This window comes from Podarcis cretensis (genome assembly GCF_951804945.1).
Source record: "Podarcis cretensis genome assembly, chromosome: 13".
Classification (NCBI taxonomy): domain Eukaryota; kingdom Metazoa; phylum Chordata; class Lepidosauria; order Squamata; family Lacertidae; genus Podarcis; species Podarcis cretensis.
The window spans coordinates 4,076,724-4,102,780 of NC_137182.1; the positions used below are offsets into that span (position 1 = coordinate 4,076,724).

The 26,057-nt window shown below is 42.5% G+C and overlaps 1 protein-coding gene and 1 long non-coding RNA gene across 3 annotated transcripts in view; one reads left to right on the forward strand and one right to left on the reverse strand.

The window, feature by feature from the left end:
• Positions 1 to 2,159: 2,159 nt before the first annotated feature.
• COL15A1 (collagen type XV alpha 1 chain) overlaps positions 2,160 to 26,057 on the forward strand; it is a 144,191-nt gene continuing 120,293 nt past the window's right edge. The window contains exons 1-2 of one of the 2 annotated variants that reach the window (XM_079949277.1): positions 2,160 to 2,397; positions 2,502 to 2,584. In XM_079949277.1, the coding sequence (XP_079805403.1) occupies positions 2,387 to 2,397; positions 2,502 to 2,584 (94 nt within the window). In that variant the 5' untranslated portion in view covers positions 2,160 to 2,386. The remainder of the gene's footprint in view (positions 2,398 to 2,501; positions 2,585 to 26,057) is intronic. The other variant, XM_079949278.1, reaches the window with a different exon arrangement.
• On the reverse strand, positions 5,388 to 12,108 carry LOC307201108. The gene is made up of 3 exons (XR_013832547.1): positions 10,892 to 12,108; positions 8,073 to 8,508; positions 5,388 to 5,485 (listed from the first exon to the last, which is right to left on the reverse strand). It is a non-coding gene; the product is annotated as an uncharacterized lncRNA (long non-coding RNA).

Below are 26,057 nucleotides of genomic sequence, written 5' to 3' on the forward strand. Positions count from 1 at the left end.
AGTGATGAAGCATGAGGTGCTTCACCCTTAGAATACTTTCCCCTTATACAACAGCAAAAGACCCCCTGGGTTAGATTTTGCATCTGCCCTCATCCACTTTTAACAAGTGTGACCCACAAAAATACTTAGGCTAGAATAAATCACAACACTTAGGTTTGCCAAGAGAGAGAGAGAGAGAGAGAGAGAGAGAGAGAATGAATGCCCCCGCCCCCCCCCCGAAATTACAGCAAACAAGTCTCCAATCTGCCGGCAGTAAGACAAAGAAGAAAAAGGGTCCTAACAACTTAAAAAGAAATAACTTGGATCATGCAATCTTTGGGTTAGCCAAGATGCAGGCTTGCATGATCCAAGGGCTTAGGTTAACCCTTTTATGCATGCATTAGGTTCATTATCTGTTTTAATACCTCTCAAATGCTGCCCAATCCTACCAAAGCAACAATTTAATTGTGACTGGAAATGAATAGGAGGCAGAAAATTGTTGGAGAATGGGATATTGCCAAAGCCAAAGAGGAATGCCACTTCCCTGAATTTCTACCCCCTAGACTAGAGCAACAGAACAAGATACTTTAAATGTGTTGAGAGTCAGCATAGTATAATGCTTAGAAGGTTGGATTAGGCTTGGGGAATCCTGAGTTCAAATCCCAATTTATCCATTCAGTTCAGTAGCTGGGGTAGTCACTATCTCTCAGCCTTACCTGCATCACTGCATTGCTGCATGGATAAAAAAAAAAAGAGAAAGAGAAGTTTCTTGGAGGAAGAATGGGACATAAATGTAAGAGATAAAAATGAGAGTTTTGATGGGTACAGATTGTCACAAAGGGATGAAAAAAGTATCTGTGAAAATATTCTCTTCACTATTGGAACTACAAGGGCACCTTAGAAAGAATTCTACAGCCTTGCAGCACGCTGAGGGGGAAATTCAAATTCAAATGTGGGTGAAGGCAGGAGCCCCCAAAGTGTGACCAGAGGCCTTTTTATTAGGGATAATGTCAACTGAAATCAAGAAAGAAGTAAGACCACTTTTTATGTATACAACATCTGCTGCCAGGATTCTGGTTGCAATGAAGTGGAAGAGTGAAATTACACCTACAAAGTCAGAATGGCAGGTAAAGATGACAGAATACAGTGGTACCTCGGGTTAAGAACTTAATTCGTTCCGGAGGTCCGTTCTTAACCTGAAACTGTTCTTAACCTGAAGCACCACTTTAGCTAATGGGGCCTCCCGCTGGCATGCAATTTCTGTTCTCATCCTGAAGCAAAGCTCTTAACCCAAGGTACTATTTCTGGGTTAGTGGAGTCTGTAACCTGAAGCGTATGTAACCCGAGGTACCACTGTACATCCAATTGGCAATAATGATGGGGAGAGTTAGAAGGTACTCAGTGCAGAAGGTGAATAAAGAATGGATAGTATTTAAAGAATATTTGAAAACCTATTATGATAGCAAAAAACCCCTGGCAGACCTTAAATGATTCTTGTAACGTATAGACAATAAACTAAAGAATATTTCTCTGAAGGAAATTAAGGAAACAAAGTATAATAATATGATACTGTGTAAAAAATAACAAATGAGACTTTGGTTTTTTGAGAACAATCGGAAGTTTGATTTATTCTGTTTCAGTTTAGCTGCATCAAACTAGGTGGAACATATCAGAGGTGTGATGAGGAACAATTGTTGGAGGTCATTACTTAATTTTTAGAAAACCATTTATGATTTGCCTGTTAATATACCCAACTTTAGACAATGTTCAGTAAACCAGACGGCATCCTTAAAACCAAGAAATACAAGTGAGAATGAAGAGTCTGATCCTGTGGGAAAGCTCTCCCTCATGTCAGCCCAACTTAAACACTTGATTTAATGCTCTTTTGTGAAACTGCTATTCCTTTTGGGACCAGCCCTGTGGAAGCTCCTCTTGTGTCAGCCCCGCTGAGACAGGAGCTGCCGCAATTTCCCAAAACAGCCGTGAACATTAAAAAGAAACATTGCTTTTTATCAGAGGACGTTAACCACAAAGGGAATGCAGCCCTCAGAGGAAGATTCCCAGGTGGTGGTGATTGTATTGCTGTCATTTGATGGGAAATCTGAGGACAGACAAAAATATAGGAGGAGCATGAGGTCCTGGACTTAGCTGTGAGGTAGAAGAAGAGGAGCTGGAAGATGGTGGGTTCTGTAAGGAAAACATAGCAGAAGGAGTCGGATTTCAGTGCTGGGAGCCCGGCTTGGAGGCTTGCAGTGACTCACTGAGAGCCAGCCTGAGAGAGAGCTGCCTTTGTTCCACTTGGGCTGAGCGCTGGTGGGGAAGAAAGCAGCTCAGCAGCCGCCTCTCTCTTCCCCAACTCCAGGAAAGCAGCTGAACCTGTCTTTGGCTGAAGACTGGCTTTTACAAAATGCTTCCCAGGTAAGAACCACCACCTTCACCCTCGCCACCCTCACATGGAGGCACTGAATTGTTTCACCTCACCTCTGGCTTCCTTCCTCTCCCTCTTTCCCAATTTTCTCCAGTCATTCCCGGGTGCCCTGGAATTTGCTCCTGCTGCTTTTGGGTTCATTGCTCCCTGCCGGTCTACCAGCTCAGGTCATAGAAGGTAAGAACCTCCTCTTTTCCCTTCCCTAGTTCTGGGGAGAGGGGACATTCTGAAATCTGTCTTTTTATGAGCGATGTGAGCAGGAAATATGCATAGGCTTGGAAACGGGATGCTGAGGGCTTCTGCCAGATAACTTTATCAAGTGATTGGAATGTCAGAAACTTACAGCTGTCATTCATTCTGGCACTTGAAGGATTACAGCAGAACTGCTCACTAAACAGAAAAACTCTTTTAACCTTCATTCTGGTGTCAGAAAAGCAGGAAGGATTGCTCTGCATGGCTCAAAAGTATGCCTGAAATGGTATAACACTTTGGTGTAAGGAATTTTTCAAAGTGTCAGTGACCTTTAGGGGCATGGTGATGTGGAGTTTTAAATACTTAATGGGTATTTTATTTCCTGTGTGTGTGCCAAACCCAGCATTTTAGGACGGGGCAGGCTGTCATCCTAATAAATAAATAAGGGTAGGCAGGCAGAATGTGCCCTGCATTTGCTCTCTAATCACCTTAAAAAAATTACTGTGCATATCATTTCAACTTTTCCCTAGTTAGGGAAGCATATGGAGAAGAGGGAAGGTTATTTCTCTTCATCCTCACAGTAATCAAGGTAGGCTGGACAAAAAGAAAGAGAAACTGCCTCAGCATTGCCAGCTGTTTCACTGCTGATAAAAGATTTAAATCTGGCTCTCCCTATTCCCAGTCCCCATTAAACTGCTACCTGTCACAGGCTCTTTACAATTCTTATCCATTCTTGCAACAACTTTTTAAGTGAAGTCACTGTTCCCATTTCACAGGCAGTGAACTAAGTCTTAGAGCAAGTCTAGGAAACCCCTGGCCCTCCAGATGTGGGCTGCACCTCCCATCATCCCCACCCCTTGGCAGGGCATTGGGCTCCAGCAACATCTGGAGAACCACAGGTTGACCACCCTGACTAGTAAAGGTAAAGGGACCCCTGACCATTGGGTCCAGTAGTGGCCAACTCTGGGGTTGCGGCGCACATCTTGCATTATTGGCCAAGGGAGCCGGCGTGCAGCTTCCGGGTCATGTGGCCAGCATGACTAAGCCACTTCTGGCGAACCAGAGCAGCGCACGGAAACGCCGTTTACCTTCCCGCCGGAGCGGTACCTATTTATCTACTTGCACTTTGACGTGCTTTCGAACTGCTAGATCGGCAGGAGCAGGGACCGAGCAACGGGAGCTCACCCCGCTGCGGGGATTCAAACCACCGACCTTCTGATCGGCAAGTTCTAGGCTCTGTGGTTTAACCCACAGCGCCACCCACATCCCCTGGCCACCCTGACTAGCCCAAACCAAATTAGGTCACATTCAAGGTTTAATTAACCAGGTATTTCACAAAAGTAATCGACACAAGTTGTGTACTAAGCTGCAAATGTGAGTCATCTGTGGACTTGGGCCTTCTCAGTGAGGCAAGCGTGGGTGTCCACAAAAATAATTCACGGAAGGCAAAGGTCTATAACTTGTGGCTACAGATTGCTTACTTTACTATTTGCAGTCTTTATATGGTGGGTTTTTTTTGTCCATTTTACAATAACAGGGCAAGGCACTCGAAAGATATACAGTTTCAATCTCTCCATTGAACAATACTCTAGGACTCTACACCTATACCTGCTAAGGCTGAATTTCACACCTTTTACACAGAAGTTGCCTTTGCTGTTCTGAATACCAGACATAAGGTCCAATACTCTTTTTTTTGGTTGGTCTGCCTATACCATAAAGAAACATACACACCTTGGTTGTCAAACTTAATCTGTTCCAGAAGTCCGTTCTAAAACCAAAGCATTCCAAAAGCAAGGCACACTTTCCCAAGGAAAGTTCTGCAAAATGGATTAATCTGTTCCAGACTTTTAAAAACAACCCCTGAAACATCAATTGAACATGAATTTTAATGAGACCATTGATCCATAAAATGAAAGCAATAAACAATGTACTGCAGTCACACAATCAATCAATCAATCAATCAATCAATCAATCAATCAGTAGCTGAACTGGGTTCCACACAGTCTCAAAAAAAGAGCTGCAAAAACAAAACGCAAAATAAATAGCAAAGACAGACCTCAGTGTAACACTAAAAACGGAAGCGTAACACTCAAAACAGAGCATGTTCGGCTTCCGAAAAAAGTCCACAAACTGGAACACTTCCGGGCCTGAAGTGTTTGGGTGCCAAATTGTTTGAGTACCAAGGTGTTTGAGAACCAAGGTACCACTGTAATGCAAAGTGGATCATTCATTGAAAAAAAAATGAACCCTGGCCAAAATGGTCAGTAACTTCTATATGAACTTTTTATATAGACACTCAACAAACACAAGTCAGCTTTAGGGTTGGCGGGGGGGGGGGGGAGACCAAACAAACCTAAGTCAGACCAACTATCTTCACTCATTGTTGAACTTCACTCATGTCTTCATAATGTAATAATAATATTTTTTAAAATTTATATCCTGCCCATCTGGCTGGGTTTCCCCAGCCCCTCTTGGTGGCTTACAACATATATAAAAACACAATGAAACATCAAACGTTAAAAAACAAAATATCCTATACAAGCAATAAACAAACCAATAAATCAATAGAAACCAGTAATAATAATAACAATAGCCACCACAACTATAATAACAATAACAAACAGTTTACAGTTATACCCAAATTAAAAGAACCGCCAACCCCAGCTAAACATTTAACCAACACCAACATGACAAAAATGAGAGGAACCAAAATTAGACCCATTTAAAACATTTTAAAACTTTTTTGCCCCAACCCAAGAGTTGTTCCAGCAATGTCCCTCTGGCCTCTTTTAGTTGTGCAAGGTGAGTCTGGGCCCCGCCCCCTGGGCCAGGTGGAAATGGGCCTTGCAGCAGAGAGCGCTCTCCCTTCCAGCAGTAGTCGTCATACTACACAAAGCGCTAAAGGGTTATTCAGATGTGCATGTTGACTGGGAGGGAAAGTACTAAAAGGATGACCATTTTAATAGCAGTTTCCAATAGTTCAGTAAGGCTCATGTTGTAAATGTTACACAATGATGGGGTTATTTATCTGGTATATCTATTTGCTCACAGCTCATACTAAACTGATTCAGCCACAAAGTTTTCAGATTTGAAAAATACCTGAATGGAGCTGACAGGGGCTTGAAAGCATTTTTCTTCAGTGTGGGATGGTAGTCTCAACAAACTGTAAGCAGGTTGGTTTTTATATTCAGTGAGGTAATAAGTACATCCAGGTGGGGACTGTAGATGGACGACTGATTGAACTCTTTTGTGGATTAGTTGTGATGATTGGCATGGTATTTCTGTTGTATGGTTTCTCTACATGCTTTAAGTTCTACATCCCCTTCATCTGCCAATTTCTTGCACTTCTCTGTTATTGTGCTAAAGGTCTCCTCGCTAGTTTCCCTGTGTGGTTCCATAATTCCTAGGAACTCTTGTTTATGTGCTTTCTTTTTCATTACATTTAACTTTACAGATATGGGATGTGGGTGGCGCTGTGGTGTAAACCACTGAGCCTTGGGCTTGCCAATCGGAAGGTTGGCAGTTCAAATCCTCACGACGGGGTGAGCTCCCGTTGTTCAGTCCCAGCCCCTGCCAACCTAGCAGTTTGAAAGCACGTCAAAGTGCAAGTAGATAAATAGGTACCGCTCCGGCGGGAAGGTAAACGGCGTTTCCTTGCGCTGCTCTGGTTTCACCAGAAGCAGCTTAGTCATGCTGGCCACATGACCCGGAAAAACTGTCTGTGGACAAACGTCGGCTCCCTTGGTCAGTAAAGTGAGATGAGCACCGCAACCCCAGAGTCGTTCACGACTGGACTTAACTGTCAGGGGTCCTTTACCTTTAGCTTTACAAATGGCAGAGTTTGTGACTGGCTGTAGCATCAAACATTTGCTTACGACCACAAGACAAATACTAAACATTAATGTCCACAATGAACACAACAACTGGTACAAAAATTGTAATGGTATTGCTTGATCCTGCTAATTGAGCTGCAAGATAATGTTTGTGCAATTTTCTGCAAAAACATGGATACTCTTGTATTTTTTAGTCCACCAAGCTTCACATAGCATTGGTATATTGGGTAAACGATGCCATCTTTAGATACCCTTGCGGGGGGGGGGGATTTAATTGTGCCAATTCTATTATGCACATCACTTAAACTGTTCAGATAATTTACAGGGAGAATAAGTCTATGGAATAAGCAAAGGACAAAGGTGGTTTTAGAGTAGATTTGTGCTTGAACATCACCTCCTTTTCCTGCCATGGTCATATAATTTGTTTGACCTTTTCCCCAATCTGCTGTAGAACAAAATTAGAATCCCATTGGCCAGTTGGTGGAGACACCCTATAGGGCATGGGTAGGCAAACTAAGGCCTGGGGTCCAGATCTGGCCCAATCACCTTCTAAATCCAGTCCAGGAATCAGTGTGTTTTTACATGAGTAGAATGTGTTCTTTTATTTAAAATGCATCTCTGGGTTATTTGTGGGGCATAGGAATTTGTTCATCCCCCCCCCCAAAAAAAAAATATAGTCCAGCTTCCCACAAGGTCTGAGGGACAGTGGACCAGCCCCCTGCTGAAAAAGTTTGCTGACCCCTGCTATAGGGCATGCCATAAGCACTGGGAATTAAAATCCTTCAAATGCATTAGCTAGCAGATTATGATGGCCTAAGAAAAGGAACGTGCTGAATGCCCAGTGTCAGGGAACTGCCATTGGAGCCAAGGGTGGTGGTAAGGCTCCCCGATGACGCTGGAGAGGGAACCAGCAAGGAGAGAGGGAGAGCTTCCGCTGGGGAAGGAAATAGACGTGACGCCAGGGAGAAAGAGGGGACTGAGGGAGCTTCGGAGGGAAGGCTCCGGGACTCTTCCAGCGAGACCAGCGGGGAGAGCATGGGACCTCCCCTTGGGACGCCCACTCTGCGCAGAAAGCTTCCGCACAGGGAAGCTAGGCGGCGACTTGGTGTCAAAGAACTTTTATGTTGGAGGAAATTCAGGAAACGCCCACTGATGGATTCTGCCAGTGATTGAGACAGTCACGGAATACTGACTGTCCGGTCAGGGGAAAGTTTTAACCAAACTACTCAGCTCAGAGCAGTTTGCCCCTTACGCACAAGCAACCCCAAACCCCATTACACCCAGGGTAATGCAACATTCTTTTTATTTTGAATCCATGGAACTCTGTACAGCATTGCTATAGAAGAATGTTCTTATGCTACACCCTTCCTAAAGGTCTGTATCTGCTCCCAGTATTCTACAGACTATTTTTAAAACAGCCGAGAATATAAGAGTTTATTTTCTTTTGTCAGCCAAAGCATGGGATTAGTCACTCCCGTATAAATTCTATTTCACATAGTTCATTTTTTTCCAGGTGACAACCTTGCTAATTCTGTATTTATTGAAGTGGATGAGTGATGGATAGGGTGTGGTTCTATGGTTTCCTTGAGCCAGGAGTTGCAGGCCCAAGAGAAAGTGTTTTGTGAAGGACAATCCTTCACCTTGTCAGCTACATCATAACAGAGATGGCCTCCCTGGCAGCTGAATGTTTCAGTGCATGTTGCATGCCACAGAAAAGGCAGACTGCTGCAAAAGAGTACAAATAGGAAGCATGAAACAAATGAAATGATTCCTTGTGATGGGCTGCAGTTGAGTATTTTATATGGGACTAGATTGGGTCACTTACATGAGAAGCATAAAGAATTGACTTAAGAATTGATTTGTTGGATCAGACCAAGGGTTCATGTAGTCCATTATTTTGGTGCAAGTAAGAGCCAGAGCCAGACGTTTCTGGAAGCAGAACATAGAATCATTTGCCATGCCCTTCTGTTTGTTCATCACCAAGTGGTGCTCAGAGAGGAACATGGCCTGTTATCATGTAAGGTCCATTTAGCTGCCATGACCAGTCGTCAGAGATTCACCTCTTCTCCACATTGCCTTTGAGGGGCAAAAAAAAACACCACACAAAAAAATTAGGTGTTGAACTTCTACATACAGTGGTACCTCGGATTCAATACGCTTCAGGTTACAGATGCTTCAAGTTACACACTCCGCTAACCCAGAAATAGTACCTCGGGTTAAGAACTTTGCTTCAGGATGAGAACAGAAATTGCGCAGTGACAGCGGGAGGCCCCATTAGCTAAAGTGGTGCTTCAGGTTAAGAACAGTTTCAGGTTAAGAACGGAACTCCGGAATGAATTAAGTACGTAACCAGAGGTACCACTGTATGCAGTGTGGCAATTACACAGGGTCCCCGGACGTTTCACCGTCTATTGATCCCTGTGCCACCACTTTATTTCTCGCTGCCACCACCCAGGCCCTACCTGGTACAATATTGAGTCCAGTCAGGGTTAAATTGGAACATAAACTTCTGTTTATTTATTGCAGTTTAACAAGCATGTGGTTTCATAAACGGTATCGGTCAGTTACAATCATCCAGACCTATAACTTCCGCTACCTGCTCTCACTCACTAAACCACCTCTCAGATATTTCCTTGTCTTCCTAGCCCCTAACTATTCCTGGCTCAGCTTATTTCGCTACACTAACTCAACCTACCCCCAGACTCTATCCCAATTCACTCCCACTACAACCAACCACTCAACTCCCAATGAACTCCTTCTGCCCCTCCCAGAGCTGGTTTTATAGTCCCTCTGATTCCACCCCCCTGGGTCCTGATTGGGTAACTTGTTTAACTATTTCACTCTCATATGTTAAAGTCACATGCAGTTCTTCCTAATAAACTTTTTCTTAGCATCTTCTAGGTTTTCACCTCTTTGGCCATCTTGCCACCTCAGCAAGTCAGATTCAGAAAATAGAAATGTTAGTTATATGTTCTTTTTAATTTGTGCTAAACACTTGTTGCATTTTTATTCATCATCAACACTTTTGTTAAACGTGTTTTGCTATGAGTTTCTGGAAACCGCCTCTTAATAGAGATAGCCTGGCTTGCTTAATTGCACACCCAAAATAGGACTAGAACATAGTAGTTAAGAGAATCAGGTGAGGTGAACCCCACTTAAGTTGTGAACTCAGTGGATGGCCTTGGGCATGCAGGAGTCTCTCATTCCCACATTTGAAATAGACAGAACTCTCATGCAGACCTTCTTTATGATGTTGCTGTAAGGGTTATTGAGATAATAAATACAAAATGGTTTGATGTGTAGGGAGGTTAATGAAGAGCTCTTAACTGGAAAGGAGACAAAACTTGGGTGTTTATTGGCTCAAAATAACTCTACCCATCATGAGGATGCCTGAGTGGGGGCAAATAGGGGGGGTGGGGTGTGGAGTTGGTTATGAGGGTTTGTAACGCTAAGCTCAACCAATAGTTCTGTGTTGGTTTTGGCAATGAGGATAACTTGTGAGAGCCATACAGTAAAACAGTAGCAAGGTTTTGCAAGGTGCTAAGTAGCAGTAGCTAAGGATGTTGTCTGTGGAAGGTTGAACATCAAAATAAAAATAACTTGTAGAGGCTTCAATACCACAAACTTTCAAGCAACTGGATATGTTAAACCACCAAAAATGCTGCCCTCCTCCCGGCAGCTGGTGGTAAGAAAACCTCTTGCCTTTCAAAGTCTAGCTTGAACTTATCAATTTAACAGTCAGATTAAGTAATCATGGCTAATAACTAACATTTTATATTTAGTGAGGCACATGGAAAACTGTAAAGCGAGATGAGCGCCGCAACCCCAGAGTCATCTGTGACTGGACTTAACTGTCAGGGGTCCTTTACCTTTTTATGGAAGCAGATCTAAATACACCTTTTCAAACTGATTTCCCCTTTCCTCCTCTTTTGCTTGCCTTAATTACTGTGGGATAATCAGCCTCTCATAACCAACATGCTTAAGTCTAATTACTGCATGGAAGGATTAAGACCATAGAGTAAGCTGCCTGCCAGGCTTAGCTCACCTTGGGAGCAACTAGGTAATCAAGTCTTTGTTCCCCTTTAGTCCACCTGAGCTCAGTGTGTGAAGAGGTTAAGCTGGTTGCTACAGCTTAGCAGCATGGCTCTAAGAAGTCACTCTTTGAGTTCCTGTACCAGTGATTTAGGAACTTTCAGCACTGTAACTAAGTTTTACTGCCTGTGCAACTTTTATTAATGCTATATGGAAAACACATGAATCTGACCTTTGGAGAGTTTGTAAGTAATCCATTTTAAAATTTACTGAATGTGTTCTTTTTCTATGCCAGGGGAATAGGGAAGTTTTGGAAGGAACTTGGTCTATTTTAAAGGTCTAAAAGCCTATATTTCCATGTTTTACTTTGTTGCACATTTTGTGATTTTAAATCTCTGCTGGGGTTCTCTCACAAAAGAGTACTTGCCTCAAACTTGGATCCTGGCATCCAGAAAATCTTCTTTACCATGTTCTAAAGCCTTCTTTCTGAAGCCGCCTTTTTCCTTGCTCTCTTCTTCTCTTTTTCCCCCCAAATTTTTTTTATTGATTTTCCAAATTTAAAAACAAACAAACACACACAAATCCTAACTGTAATTACTCCACTATTATTAACATTGTTAGGTGACTTCCTCAAACCCCCCTGGCTGAGTTTCAATGTATATCATTGTAACAGATTTCCAAAACTAATTTCTCATAAAATTTACTTAGTCGAGTAACATCTTTCTTTCTTTTCATATTAACTTTAAACATGTTATTCTATAACATCACATATTTAAATCCTAAGCCAATCTGGTACTTGCAAGTATTTCTATTTAAGTTATCCTAACATATTTAGCTAAATAGTCTTTGAATTTCATCCATTCCTCCTGGTACTCCTCCTCCTTCTGGTCGCGGACTCTTCCAGTCAGGTCGGCTAGCTCCCAAGTCCATCACCTTCATCTGCCATTCCTCCACTGTTGGCACTTCTTGTGTTTACCATTTCTTAGCTAACAAAATCCTAGCAGCTGTTGTGGCATACGAAAACAATCTAACATATTTCTTGGGCAATTCCAGACCTATTATTTCAAGAAGGAAGGCCTCTGGCTTCTTAATAAATGTATATTTCAACATTTTTTTCAATTCATTATAAATCTTCTTCCAGAAGTCTTTCACCTTGGGGCAGGTCCACCACATATGATAAAAGGTACCTTCTTTTTCTTTGCATTTCCAATCTTGCTCTCTTCTTCTCAACTTGCTCCAGTCTTCCTTTCCTATCTCTGCCCCTTCTTTTTGTCTTCCGCTACTTTTGTAGGCCTCTTGCTTCACCTGCCCCCTCCCTAAATGCTCCCTTTTGTTCCTTTCCTCCTCCCACTTCTTTCACCCAGGCCCTGATCCTCAGCCTATACACCAGTCTGCTCTCTTCCATCAGCAACCTTGAGTCTGGCCTTCCTCACCATCTCTGGTGTTCCGTCTGTCTGTGACATCACTGCTGCTTTGACTTTATGACATCAGCATTGCTCAACCTATTGGTTGAGAGGCTTCATGACTGTTGCAAAATCCCCCAGAGCATTACAGAGTAGCTAACCTTCATCAAGGGTTAATTTTCAACCTATGTGAAAATGTTTAGGTGAAATTGCAAGCACCTCTTTACAGACTACCAGGCCTTTTCAGTCAGATGCCAAACTGACTCTCCCAGGAATGGATCCAGACCAATAAGAGGCAATGTGCACAATCTTTGACATGTTCAGGCTCTGAGAAAACAGAAGGACTTCCAGAGTTGAATCCTTGAACTCTGGAGCAGTTCCTTGGTTCTCACTCAGAGCCATTCCTTCTACCCTCAGTGGCTGTGCCCCACTTCCTACCACACAGTTAAGGAGCCATTGGAGGTCAAGTTCTCTTAAAAAAAGAGAAAAGGTAAAGGACCCCTGACAGTTAAGTCCAGGTCTTCCCAAAAGCTGCTTCTCCTCACTGTAACATAGATGCTACGGCTTTAACTGAGGAGCACAGATGAAACCCACAGGTACCAAAGGAGATCACTTTTTTCATTTGAAAATAAGTTCTACATATCTTCAATACAGGAGCAGCTATCTCAGTCCTTCTTTAGGATTTGGTTGTCATGGTCAGGTGGGTGAGGGAGAATAGGTTAAAATTGCAATTGTGCCGGATAGGAGCTCTATTGGTAGTGAGTGCCAACCCTGGATCCTACACTCCTTTTAAGAAGCAGGCAGAGTAATTGGCATAGTGCACTTGGACTTTGAAAAACTTGTGACAAAGTACATCACCAAAGACTCCTGAGTAAGCTTCGCCATCAAGGAATAAGAGGAGAGGTCCTCTTGTGGATCAGGAATTGGTTGCAGGAAGCAAAGAGTAGGATTAAATAGACCAGGGCTTGTCAGCCTGGTCCCTACCACCCACTAGTGGGTGTTTCAGGATTCTAGGTGGGCGGTAGGGGGTTCTATAGCACAAGCTGAATCCTCCTTCCATCGAGCACTGGTGGGCAGTAAGGAAATTTTACCATCAAGAAAGATGCATTAGTGGGCGGTAGGTATAAAAAGGTTGACTACCCCTGAAACAGAAGTTCTCCAAATAGAGATAAATGGAGTCTCCTAAGGATCAGGATTGGGACCTGCACTGTTTAACTTGTTCATAAACTATCTAGAGTTGGGCGGGAGCAGTGAGGTGGCCAAGTTTGTCTGTGATACCATTTTTTTTCAGGATCGTTAAAACAAAAATAGACTGAAAAGAGCTCCAAAAGGACCTCTTAAAACTGAGTGAATGGGCAGTAAAATGGCAAATGTTTTATGTGGAGCTGCCTTCTAAGATGCCTTGGAAGATTCACTTGGTGCAGAGTGTTGCTATGAGCGTTTTGACAGATCTTGGACGGCACAAGCAAAATCCAAAGCATATTCTTTGTTTCCTTTTCAGAAAGGATGGAAGGCTTTTTTATTTAGTTTGCCTTTTGGTTAAATCTTTCTCGGGCAGCTGATTATTGGATTTAACTCATATTGGTTTTTATGTGCATATATTTATTGTATTCTTTATTATTGACTTGTAAACCACTCTGAGCATCTGAAAAAGCAAAATATAAACATTATAAACATTAGGAAGAACTTCCTGACAGTAAGAGCTGTTTGACAGTGGAATTTGCTGCCAAGGAGTGTGGTGGAGTCTCCTTCTTTGGAGGTCTTTAAGCAGAGGCTTGACAACCATATGTCAGGAGTGCTCTGATGGTGTTTCCTGCTTGGCAGGGGGTTGGACTCGATGGCCCTTGTGGTCTCTTCCAACTCTATGATTCTATGATTCTAAATATTTCAATAAATAAACACACTGCCTTCTTTGACTATCAGTACCTCCATACATTGCTGGACTCCTTCCACCTCTGATCACTGATCCTGCTGGCTGGAGCTGGGGGCAGCTGGAAGTCCAGCATCATCTGGAGGGTTCAGGCTTCCTACCTGCGCCTCAGAGAGCCTGGGGCCAGGATAGTTTGCCTTGACTCTGCTCAGTGCTGAGGCAATCATTGAGGACCCTGCTCTGTGTTCTTCCATCAACAGAACTACTGTACATTAAATACTTTTCTTCTTTGGCACTAAAATTAGAATCATAGAATCATAGAATCATAGAGTTGGAAGAGACCACAAGGTCCAACCCCCTGCCAAGCAGGAAACACCATCAGAGTACTCCTGACATATGGTTGTCAAGCCTCTGCTTAAAGACCTCCAAAGAAGGAGACTCCACCACACTCCTTGGCAGCAAATTCCACTGTCAAACAGCTCTTACTGTTCTTCCTAATGTTTAGGTGGAATCTTCTTTCTTGTAGTTTGGAGCCATTGCTCCGTGTCCGCTTCTCTGGAGCAGCAGAAAACAACCTTTCTCCCTCCTCTATGTGACATCTTTTTATATATTTGAACATGGCTATCATATCACCCCTTAACCTCCTCTTCTCCAGGCTAAACATGCCCAGCTCCCTTAGCCATTCCTCATAAGGCATCGTTTCCAGGCCTTTGACCATTTTGGTTGCCCTCCTCTGGACACGTTCCAGTTTCTCAGTGTCCTTCTTGAACTGTGGTGCCCAGAACTGGACACAGTACTCCAGGTGAGGTCTGACCAGAGCAGAATTGTACTGCTCTCTTGAAAGAGGTCCACCAGGCTCCACTTCTGTTTGCCTTTCGGGGGGTCAGTGAAAACATGTTTTCTTCCAGTTCTCTTTTGGGATGTCTTTTAATTGCCTTCTTTAAAATATAAATTTATAAAATATAAGCACAACAGTAAGTTTAAAACAATGTATAAAGCCTAAAAGCATAAAGCATATGTAGAGTGATAGCTTCAGTATATTGAACGAAATTCAAATAATACAAAATAAGGGTCATTTCCTTGGTCTATCTGATATAATCATAACATTATGTTTATTTATGGTTATTTATGGTTGATTATCTGTTAAGGGTGGGGTTTAATAGATGAAGGAAGGTGAATTCATAATGGGATTTTTTTTTAAAGAATATACAATTGTATATTATATTGAATCTTATCATTCTAAGTTTTTATAAATGAAGCCCACTTTTCAATAGGCTTGTTGTATTTTGTGTTTTAATTAGTGCTGAAATAGTAAGTAAACTGTAAGAAGTGCAGTTTCTCATAGCTTAAAATAAAATAAAAACAGAGAACATAATGTTGGACAGATCTATTACTTGGCCTCACAGTCGAATCTGAAACATTGGACTGTGAACATGAGTAAATGGGAAAGACAGTTTTTTTGGCCTCAGTCTCCATCAAAAAACCAAGTACATGCTGTTACGGAAATTACGGGGGTGTGACACATCTTTAAAGTTGTTAAATGCTACAAATATTATGCCTGAATGTACCGTATTTTTCGCCCTATAGGACGCACCGTCCCATAAGGCGCACCTAGTTTTTTTTTTGGGGGGGGGAAATAAAGGGAAAAAAATTATTCCCTCCCCAGGCGCAGGGCTGGGGCGGGGGAGGCCCGCCCGAGCTTCCCCCGACCCCAGCCCCCAAACAGGCAGCTCTCTGCAATCTGTGGGAGCCCAGCGCTGGCTCCCGCTGCTTGCGGAGAGGTCCGCGAAGCCTGGAGAGTGAGAGGGGTCGGTGTGCACCGACCCCTCTCGCTCTCCAGGCTTCACCGAAAGCCTGCATTCGCCCCATAGGACGCACACACATTTCCCCTTCATTTTTGGAGGGGAAAAAGTGCGTCCTATAGGGCGAAAAATACGGTATCCTTTTGACTTGACACCTCAGGGAAGATACCTAGCTTTATAAATCATATAAAATCAGCCCCTTTGCCAAGTTCCTCCATTCCAACGCCATTTTGCCCATGGAAAAAGGACTCTTCCCTGCCACATGTACATCCACCCCACCCAGGGAAGTGCCCAGGGGTGACAATTGCTGAGCAGTTAGTTTCCAAAAGCCCATCACTGAACTTGCCCCAGGTTATGGGTGTGCAAAGGGAGCTCTATGGTGGGTACTTGAGAGGTGCCTGGACATGTTTTGCCTATGCTAATCTTGTACCAAAAAGGGATGTGGGTGGCGCTGTAGTCCAAACCACTGAGCCTTTGGGGCTTGCCGATCAGAAGGTCAGCGGTTCGAATCCCCGCGACAGGTTGAGCTCCCATTGCTCGGTCCCTGCTCCTGCCAACCTAGCAGTTTGAAAGCACGTCAAAGGGCAAGTAGATAAATAGGTACCACTCCGGCGGGAAGGTCAATGGCGTTTTCATGCGCTGCTCTGGTTCACCAGAAGCGGCTTAATCATGCTGGCCACATGACCCAGAAAAACTGTCCGGACAAATGCTGGCTCCCTCAGCTAGTAAAGTGAGATAAGTGCCGCAACCCCAGAGTCGTCCATGTCGGGACTTAATGGTAAGGTTCCCTTTACCTTTACCGCTTAATCTTGTACCAAGGACTTGTCTGGACATGTTGTCCAAGGTTGAACTAGTGTAACTCCTGTCTACTCCTCCCCTTCTGTGACATGTCAGTGATGTAAAAATGATGCAACAATGATGCTGTACGAACTGTATTCTGGGATATTATGAGAAGTTTTAAAAGTCAATGTCGCCCCATGCTCTGGGTTCACTTACTGCTGTTTGAACCTGTTGCACAACAATAAAGGATCTAAGTCTACTGACTGCTGTTTTGTTCCAAATTACTTGGCTGGAATTTCCTTCTTTTTCTGATTGCATGGACCCACAGGGGACTTGTACCTGATGAGCTGGGCTGTTGAGTGGTCTCTCAACCCAGAATTTCCTTTAACAATGCTAAACAGTCACACTTGCAAAGCTAATACACTTCCACAGCTCAGAATAAAAGATGGTTAAGTATTAATTTGTAGGATGTGTCACACCATAAGATGAATCCCTTTTCTCTTCAAAGACCTTAAATCCTTTCCCATTAACATCTGTGCTGTATTATTAGCAAACCTGTGCAGCCTGCTGTAAATAAAGAGCTCAGCAACGGTCTTGGAGAGTAAATATTTGTCTTTTCTAAGTGCACATGCAGCAATGGTCAGTAGAGTGTTGACTTAAACTTTGCACTGCTGAGGCCTGCACTTGAAGGGAAGGAACCAGAATGGCATTAGAATTGTCTCTGTCCTAAGAGTTCCTCAAAGCTATCCCCCCCCCCCCCGCAGAACGCTCTGACCACTCACCCACTTGCTCTTCCAGACTCCCTTTCTTCCCCCAGTTGGATCATGGCTTGCTCCGCCAATCGCACATTATCTTTATAGCCTCATTCCTTCAGTTATCTGACAGAAGCAGCAGTTGCTCCAAAGGGAGCCTGCATCTCTGCGCCTTGACATCTGTTGGTCACCTTCATGGAATTCTGTGGGTGAGCAGCAGATTGATTGTGGAGCCGTTTTATTTATTTTTTTGCTTCAAAGTGCCAATGCTGTGGGTGTAAATAAGAATGCACTCAGGCAGTCGTTTTCTAAATGTGAACAGGCATCCATCCATAAATATGTTGAAGCAGATGTGGAAAGGAAGGGCCCAGTATCTCCAGTTCTGCTCCAAGAAAGTAAACAATGAGTACAATTATGTTTTGACACTAAAAAGCACGGGATAAGCCCTTTAATTCCGCTGCCTTTCCATATAGAATATTGTACTTGTGCCCAGCCATCCACATTAAAACAAGGGCCTTTGTATCTTTACAGAACATCTTCAAGGGTGTTCCCAGCTGTGCTGGCTGCTTGTTCTTGTACAGCCTGTCCTGGTTTTATAGCCGTTAAAATGCTTTCCCTTAATCAAAGGAGAGCCAATTATCTGGGGGTGAAAAGGGTCTAAGTGTAATCTGCATCGGGGTAACAGAAGGTTCATGATAACACCTGTGGAACAAATTTAGTAAAGCAGACTCAACGTATTACATACTATTTTCAAAATCGATTATGTTTGCGTGCTGGCCTTTGTGTAGCAGTTCTTGAAGCACACAAACAAAATGTATTTGCTAAGTTCCTCAGCTGAACTGCAAATGACTCTTGGGACCTTTTTTGAAGCTTCTCCAAAGGAAATATTTTAAAAGCAATGTGTGTGAGAGTATGTGTACAGTATTAAAAATGCTATCACAGTTGAGAACGATATCTGCCAGAAGGAGAAAAGTGTAGCACAAATAATTTAAAAGATCTGGAGTGTATTATTTTTTCAATAGTCTCCACGGATTTGGTGGGTGCACTGTATGAGCGGAAACTGTATTCCAGGGAACTCTGGGGCCTGCGGATGTCTTATCAGGGGCTCCTCAGTGAGAAGATCAGTAATTAAAGGTGAAGGGACCCCTGACCGTTAGGTCCAGTCATGACTGACGCTGGGGTTGCGGCGCTCATCTCACTTTATTGGCTGAGGGAGCCGGCGTACAGCTTCCGGGTCATGTGGCTAGCATGACTGAGCCGCTTCTGGCGAACCAGAGCAGCGAACGCCGTTTACCTTCCCACCAGAGCGGTACCTATTGATCTACTTGCACTTTGTTTTGTTTTTTTAAATCAATTTTTATTAAGATTTTTAAACATAAATGCAAATATAATAAACAATGTAACATATATCATAACATAATTTCTTAACTTCTTTGGACTCCCTCACGTCTTCCGCTCCCACTTGCATCTTTGTCAATTCTTGCCCGCAATTTATCATCTTGTTTACATTCTTATGTCCCGTTCATTTAGAATATAATCTAATAGTTCTCCCAAAGGTTTAAGGTTTTCCCTCAATCTCACTTATCATCCTAATTGCATCTAATTTAGTGGTGGTCAATTATTTATGATCTAGCCTCCATCTTAACATTCAACCAAATTACAGTGCTTTTTTAAGTAAATCTTAAATTTCTTCCAATCTTCTTCAACCTTCTCTTCTCCCAGGTCTCTGATTCTGCCGGTCATCTCGGCTAGTTCCATATAGTCTATCAGTTGCATCTGCCACTCTTCCAGTGTGGGTAGATCTTGAGTTTTCCAGTGCTTAGCGATGAGTATCCTTGCTGCCGTTGTTGCATACATAAAAAATGTTCGGTCCTTCTTTAACACCTTCTGGTCGACAATACCCAAAAGGAAGGCCTCTGGTTTCTTAGTAAAGGTATACTTAAATACCTTTTTCAACTCATTATATATCATTTCCCAAAAGGCCTTCACTCTCGGGCAAGTCCACCAGAGGTGAAAGAATGTTCCATCATTTTCTTTACATTTCCAACATTTGTTATCAGACAAATGGTATATTTTGGCAAGTTTAACTGGGGTCATGTACCATCTATATATCATTTTCTTTACATTTTCCTTCAAAGCATTACATGCAGTGAAGTTCAGCCCGTTGGTCCACAACCTTTCCCAGTCCTCAAACATGATATTATGCCCTATATCCTGTGCCCACTTTATCATGGCCGATTTAACCATTTCATCTTGTGTATTCCATTTTAACAGCAAGTTGTACATTCTTGAAAGTATCTTAGTCTTAGGTTCTAACAGTTCTGTTTCCAATTTCGATTTCTCCACCTGGAACCCTAACTTTTTGTCATTTTTAAAAACTTCATTAATCTGAGCGTAATGTAACCAGTCTCACACTTTGTCCTTAATTTTCTCCAAACTCTGCAATTTCCAATTGTCTGCATCTTTTTCTAATATTTCCCAATATTTTGGCCATTTGGCCTCCATATTGGGTCTTTTTCGGGCCTTAGCTTCCAGCGGTGAAAGCCACCTTGGAGTTTTATTTTCCAATAAGTCTTTATATTTTGTCCAGACATTAAACACTGCTTTTCTGACAATATGGTTCTTAAAGGCCTTATTGATCTTAACCTTGTCATACCATAAATATGCATGCCAACCAAAAGCATTGTTAAAACCTTCCAGATCCAATACATCAGTGTCTTCGAGAAGTAGCCAATCTTTTAGCCAGCAGAAAGCTGCGGCCTCATAGTACAACTTTAGGTCTGGCAGGGCAAAGCCCCCTCTTTCTTTCGCATCAGTTAATATCTTAAACTTAATTCTGGGCTTTTTGCCCTGCCAGACAAACTTAGAAATATCTCTTTGCCACTTCCGGAAGCACTCCGTCTTGTCCACAATCTGTAATGTTTGGAACAAAAACAACATTTTTGGCAATACATTCATCTTGATAGCAGCAATTCGGCCTAGCAAAGAAAGTTTCAATTTTGTCCAACTATCTAAGTCTCTCTTAATTTCTGACCAACATTTTTCATAATTATCCTTAAAAAGACTCAGATTTTTTGCTGTTATGTTTACCCCTAGGTACTTTACTTTTTTAACCACATTTAGTTCTGTCTCTTTCTGAAACCGTTCTGACTCTGTATCTGTCCAGTTTTTCCCCAATACCTTAGTTTTCTGTTTGTTTAATTTAAATCCCGCCACCCGACCAAAATCTTGAATCAATTGTAATACTCTTTTCGTACTAGATTCTGGCTCCTGCAGGGTCAAAACTAGGTCATCTGCGAAAGCTTTAAGTTTATATTGTTTCTCTCCGACCTGAATTCCTTCCACCAACCGGTCCCCTCTAATCATATTCAAGAGCACCTCCAGAACCGAAATAAATAGCAAAGGGGAAATAGGGCAGCCTTGTCGTGTTCCTTTTTCGATTTTAAACTCTTCTGTAACCACATTGTTGACTATCAATTTAGCCTTTTGCTCTGAATATATTGCATCAATCCCATTCTCAAAACCTCGTCCCACTCCCATTTCTTTTAAATTTCCCTTCATAAATTTCCAGGAAATATTGTCAAAGGCCTTCTCCGCATCTATAAAAATTAACACTGCTTTTGTATTTATATCTGTTTGCAAAAGTTCCAAGACGTCAATAATGTTCCTTGTATTAGCAAACAAGTGTCTACCTGGGAGAAAGCCTGCCTGGTCCTTGTGAATTACTTCATTTAAAACTTTTTTAAATCTACTTGCCAAAATGTCTGCAAATATTTTGTAATCCACATTTAAAAGAGAGATGGGACGATAGTTCTTAAGTTGTGTCTTTTCAGCTTCCGATTTTGGTATCAATGTGATAAAGGCTTCCTTCCACGATTCCGGCGCCCTCTTCCCCTCCATAATTTCATTGCTAACCTCCATCAGTGGTTGTATCAAATAGTCTTTTAATGTCTTATAATACTTGGAGGTCAGCCCATCTGGCCCTGGGGATTTGCCCATTTGCATATTCTGAATGGCTTGTTCAATCTCTTGTCGTGTTATTTTGCAGTTCAGGATTGATCTATTTTCTTGTGACAATTTTGGTAGCCCATTTTTTTCCAGAAATTGTTTAATCTCGACCTCGTCTTGCGGCCCTTGAGTGTATAATTTTTTGAAGTATCTCTGGAAGCACTTTCTAATATCCACAGGGTTCTGAATATTTCTTCCTTCAATCTCTAAATTTGTAACTGTATTTAGTTTTTGTCTCCTCTTCAGCTGCCAAGCTAGCAGTTTTCCACATTTATTCACTGATTCAAAAGTTTTTTGTTTCATTAATTTAATCTTCCACTCTATTTCCTGATTTATCAATTTAGAATATTGGGCTTGATGAAGTTTAATTTCTTTCAGAGTCGGCTGTGACTTCGGATTTGATCTTAACTTCTTCTCTAATTCTTTAATTTTCTCCAAGATTTTGTCTTTCCTCTCATTTTGTATCCTTTTCTTTACAGCATTCTGTTGAATCAGGAACCCCCTCATCACAGCCTTACTTGCATCCCAGATGATTCTTTTTTCCACCGTAGTGTTCAAATTTATCTCAAAATAATCTTTCAAAACTTTTTGGGCCTTCTTAATAATCTCCTGATCTCTAAACAAATTGTCATTCATCTTCCATCTAAAGGAGCCGGTTGATAGTAGTGTCATGTCCATCTTTAGTGCATTATGGTCGGAGCAGGTCTTTGGGCAGATTTCCACCTTTCTAACCTTAGGTACCAGACCTCTAGATATCCATATTTGGTCGATTCTTGTCCAAGTCAGCTGGGCTTCAGAGAGGAATGTTCCCTCTCTTCCCAAGGGGTTCTTCGTTCTCCAAATGTCAATCAAGTCCATATTGTCAGTCATTTCAAAAAAAGTCTTTGGTAGTCTGCCATCTTTTGTAACGTTTTGGCTTTGTGACTTATCCATGTTAGTTGATACGACCCCATTCATATCTCCCATCATAATGATGTTATCATAGTCCAGATAATCCAGCATAGTCTCATGCAGCTTCTTGTAAAATTCCGATTTCCCCTCGTTTGGTGCATAAATTCCTAATATCAAGATCTTCTCTCCTTGATGTTGTATCTCAATTGCTAAAATTCTTCCATATTCATCTTTAAATAAAAGTTTAGGTGACAGGCTCTCTTTTGCATATATCACCACCCCTCTCTTCTTTACTCTATCCGAAGATATAAATTCCTGGCCAAGTCTTTTATTTATTAACACTTTTCTGTGGAGCCTAATCACGTGAGTTTCTTGTAGGCAAATAATATCCAATTGTTCCTTTTTTAATATGTGGAAAATTTTCCTCCTTTTTTCCGGAATATTACAGCCATTTATATTCCAACTCAAAAGTTGCAGAGACATCCTGAATAAATCTGGTTATTTTCCTGGGGGTGGTGTCTTATTCGCTGGATCTTCCGGTTCCAAGGGTGCAGGTACCGCTGGTGCTCCAGGCCCAGAGGGTGATTCAATTCCTTTTTGAAGGTCCTCTCCGTATGCAGTCAAAAATTTATCTCTATCTTCCAATATTCTGATTTTGACCTTCTTCCCTCTAAAAGTGAAGGATAATCCTTGGGGGAACTCCCACCTGAAGATAATTGAATTGCTCCTCAACAATCTAACCAATTCGAGGTAGCCAGATCTAAGGTCCAGCAGTTGTTTAGGAATATCCTTGTAAATTTCAATTCTTTTGTCCAAAATGTCCAGTGACTTTCCGTAGTGTACGCCCAAAATCTTATCCCTTTCCTCCTTTGATCTCAATATTATCAAACAGTCTCTGGGTTTCTCTTTCTTTATAAGTCTTCCAAGCCTAAAAGCTGATACGATTTTAAAGTCCTTTTCCTCTAAGTTCCAAAACTTGGAAAGTTCTTTAGTCAAAAACTCAGCTAAGTTGCCTTCTTCCACTTCTGGTATCGACCTTATCCTTAAGTTACTCTCCCGATTCCGCAGTTCTGTCATAGAAAGATAAGTCTGATGTTCATCTACTTGTTTACGGAGTGGTCTTACCTCTTGTTCCAAAATTCCAAGTCTTTGACTAGTATCCTCAGCCAATTTCCGATTTTCTGCTATGGCCCCCGTCAATTCTCCAATTGCTTGTGCGTTCTGTGATACTTGTCCAGTTAGTCTATTTAAACATTCTGTGTTTTGATCAATTTTAGCTGTTTGCTCATCAGCTTTCTTATCCAAAGATTCCACTCTCTTATCCAGAGATTCCAATTTTTCATAAATTTTCTCTAAAATAGAAGCAGTTGCTCCGGAGGCCATATCTTCCAATTGTAATTGCTCAATTTCTTCCTCCCCTGCTTTTGGCAGAGAAGCAGCTTTTTCCTCTGAAGGCAAAGTAGGTACAGATGATCTACGTGCCTGGGAAGCTGCGGTTAAAGTTGTTAAAGTTGTTTGTCTAGTTCTTGGTCCCTTTTTTCTAGCGCCACTCATTCCAGAGTTATCTAAGAGTCAAGGTCAAGCTGAGTTGTTCCCATGAGAAAACAACAGCCCAGATGGTAACAGTCAAGCAGGAGGCCAGGAAAAGGAAAGTAAAATAATGTCACTGCTGTAAATCCAAAATCCTCTAGGGGGAGCTTAAAATGTCTTTAGGGAAGAGATCAATTCTAGTAAAATTGTTAAAGTCAAGTTTTAAGTCCAGGAACCTTCAATAACAGGTTTTAAGCAGAGTTAGTATTAGCGCCACATTGTTTCAAACAGAGCATACTGGTATTTCAGATGATGCTTCAAAGTAGCAAGTCCAAACTCCCTCAGATTGTTGCAATTTTCAATTCAAAGTAACCAAATCTGCAAACTGACAGCTCAGTTACTCAGGCAGCTCCAGCACCTGGGTTTCTTACTCAAATTATATTTCCAAATAGAAGAAAGGTATCACGATGCAAGTATAGAACATAAGATCAAATGCTTAGAATCCTTATTCACTTACAGAAAAAGTTCAGTGGTTGCTCAGATCAATTAGGTTAAAAGTTCTTTCTTTACCTCCACTCCTCCAGCTCTTTGCTTTGAAGTTCAATGACAGCGGAAGACGGACTTCCTGTTTTTCGTCGCTCCGCTTTCAGCCAAATTCAATAGATTTTAGTCTCCAATTTAATAAAGTCCTTCTTTACTCACGGGTTGTTGCTTTTCCACATCAGAAAGTTTCAGGAAAAAAGGTCAGCGCTCACCGGCAGCAGCAGCGTGGCTTCACTCCGTAGCTTGCGAAACGACCCACAGCGCCGCTACCCCCCTCCCCGTTCCGGAGCCCCTTACGGGGTTCCTTCAACGTTTCAGGGGTTGCTTCCAGCGCCCGCCGGGTCCCGAGACCACAGGCTTTTACTGCCTGTGGGTTTCCGAAGTGGGTCTCCGCTTCGCCGTAGCGGACGACCCGTTTCCCACGGAGCTTCCCCTTCACCGAAGGAAGAGGACCGCCATTGCCGTTCGCGCCGCATCCGGAAGTGATCTACTTGCACTTTGACGTGCTTTTGAACTGCTAGGTTGGCAGGAGCAGGGACTGAGCAATGGGAGCTCACCCTGTCGTGGGGATTCGAACAGCCAACCTTCTGATCGGCAAGTCCTAGGCTCTGTGGTTTAACTCACAGCGCCACCCTGCCCACCACTGCTGACCTTTCCTTGTAATTTGCAGATGCAAGTGCATTCTACAGCGTGAGCTCTCCATTCATGCAGGGTGCACCCATGTACATGCTTCAGGATCATAAGCTGTGAGCTGGGGTCTCTTGCAGAGAAGAACATGTTGAAATGGTTCCATGAGGCTAGAACATTTGAAAATCGTTTCTCAGCAGTGCAGAGTATGCACACCTCTCCAATATGCTGCTGGAGTCCATTTCTTATAATCCTTGACCACAGGCCATACTGATTGGAGCTGATAGTTGAAGTTGAAGTCACCTCACTCAGTGGCGGAGCTTCATGCTCCAGCACCGGGGGGCGGAGAGCAGGCGGGGGCGGGCTGGCACACATCCTGGGGGTGTGGCACCCAGCGCAGGCAGCCACAATGGGATTGCGCTACCGGGATCGTGTTGCCAGGGGCAGTGCGCTCCCCCCCCCACTCATGGTGGATGTTTTTGGAGGAGGACCCCCCACTCATAAGCATTTCATTTCATTTCATTATCATTGGCCCAACGTACTTTTACATTTGGTAACACCCAACACTGGAATGCAGCCTCAAAAGGTCGGCAATGTTCAAATCTAGTCCTTGGCTGAAAGTGATCTTCACCTCTATCAACTGCATTTCCATTGCAGTAGTACCTCGGGTTAAGTACTTAATTTGTTCCAGAGGTCCGTTCTTAACCTGAAACTGTTCTTAACTTGAAGCACCACTTTAGCTAATGGGGCCTCCTGCTGCCGCCATGCCGCCAGAGCACGATTTCTGTTCTTATCCTGAAGCAAAGTTCTTAACCTGAAGCACTATTTCTGGGTTTGCGGAGTCTGTAACCTGAAGCATATGTAACCTGAAGCGTCTGTAACTTGAAGCGTATGTAACCTGAGGTACCGCTGTATTGCTTCACTTGATGGGAAGGCAGGCTACAAGCTAACTAACTAACTAACTAACTAAATAACTAATATTGCTTTGCCAACTCATCATCTGCTGGTGGTGGATCATAGTCACATCCAATTTTATTGGAACTGGTGCTGTCGTTTTCTATTCCTTTTCTGCATAGTTGTTTTTTGCATTGCTTGCCTTGTGGCCTCACTTTAAAAAAAATAAGTAAAACTCTTTCTTATCTGCAGGCTCAAGCGCATAAACTACTGAGGTTACCATTTCATTCATTTGACAAAGTAGACTCTCACCCTCAAAAGCTTATGCTACAATGCATCTGTTAGGTTGCAATCCTATATATTTTTATGACTCATCTTATTTTTGTGATTGTAAATGGTTTTATTTTATTTTTTTTTCCAAAGAAGAATTGTAAGCGTTTATTTTTTGTTTAAAGGAACCACTGTTCCATAAATAGTCAAAATAGACAGGAAA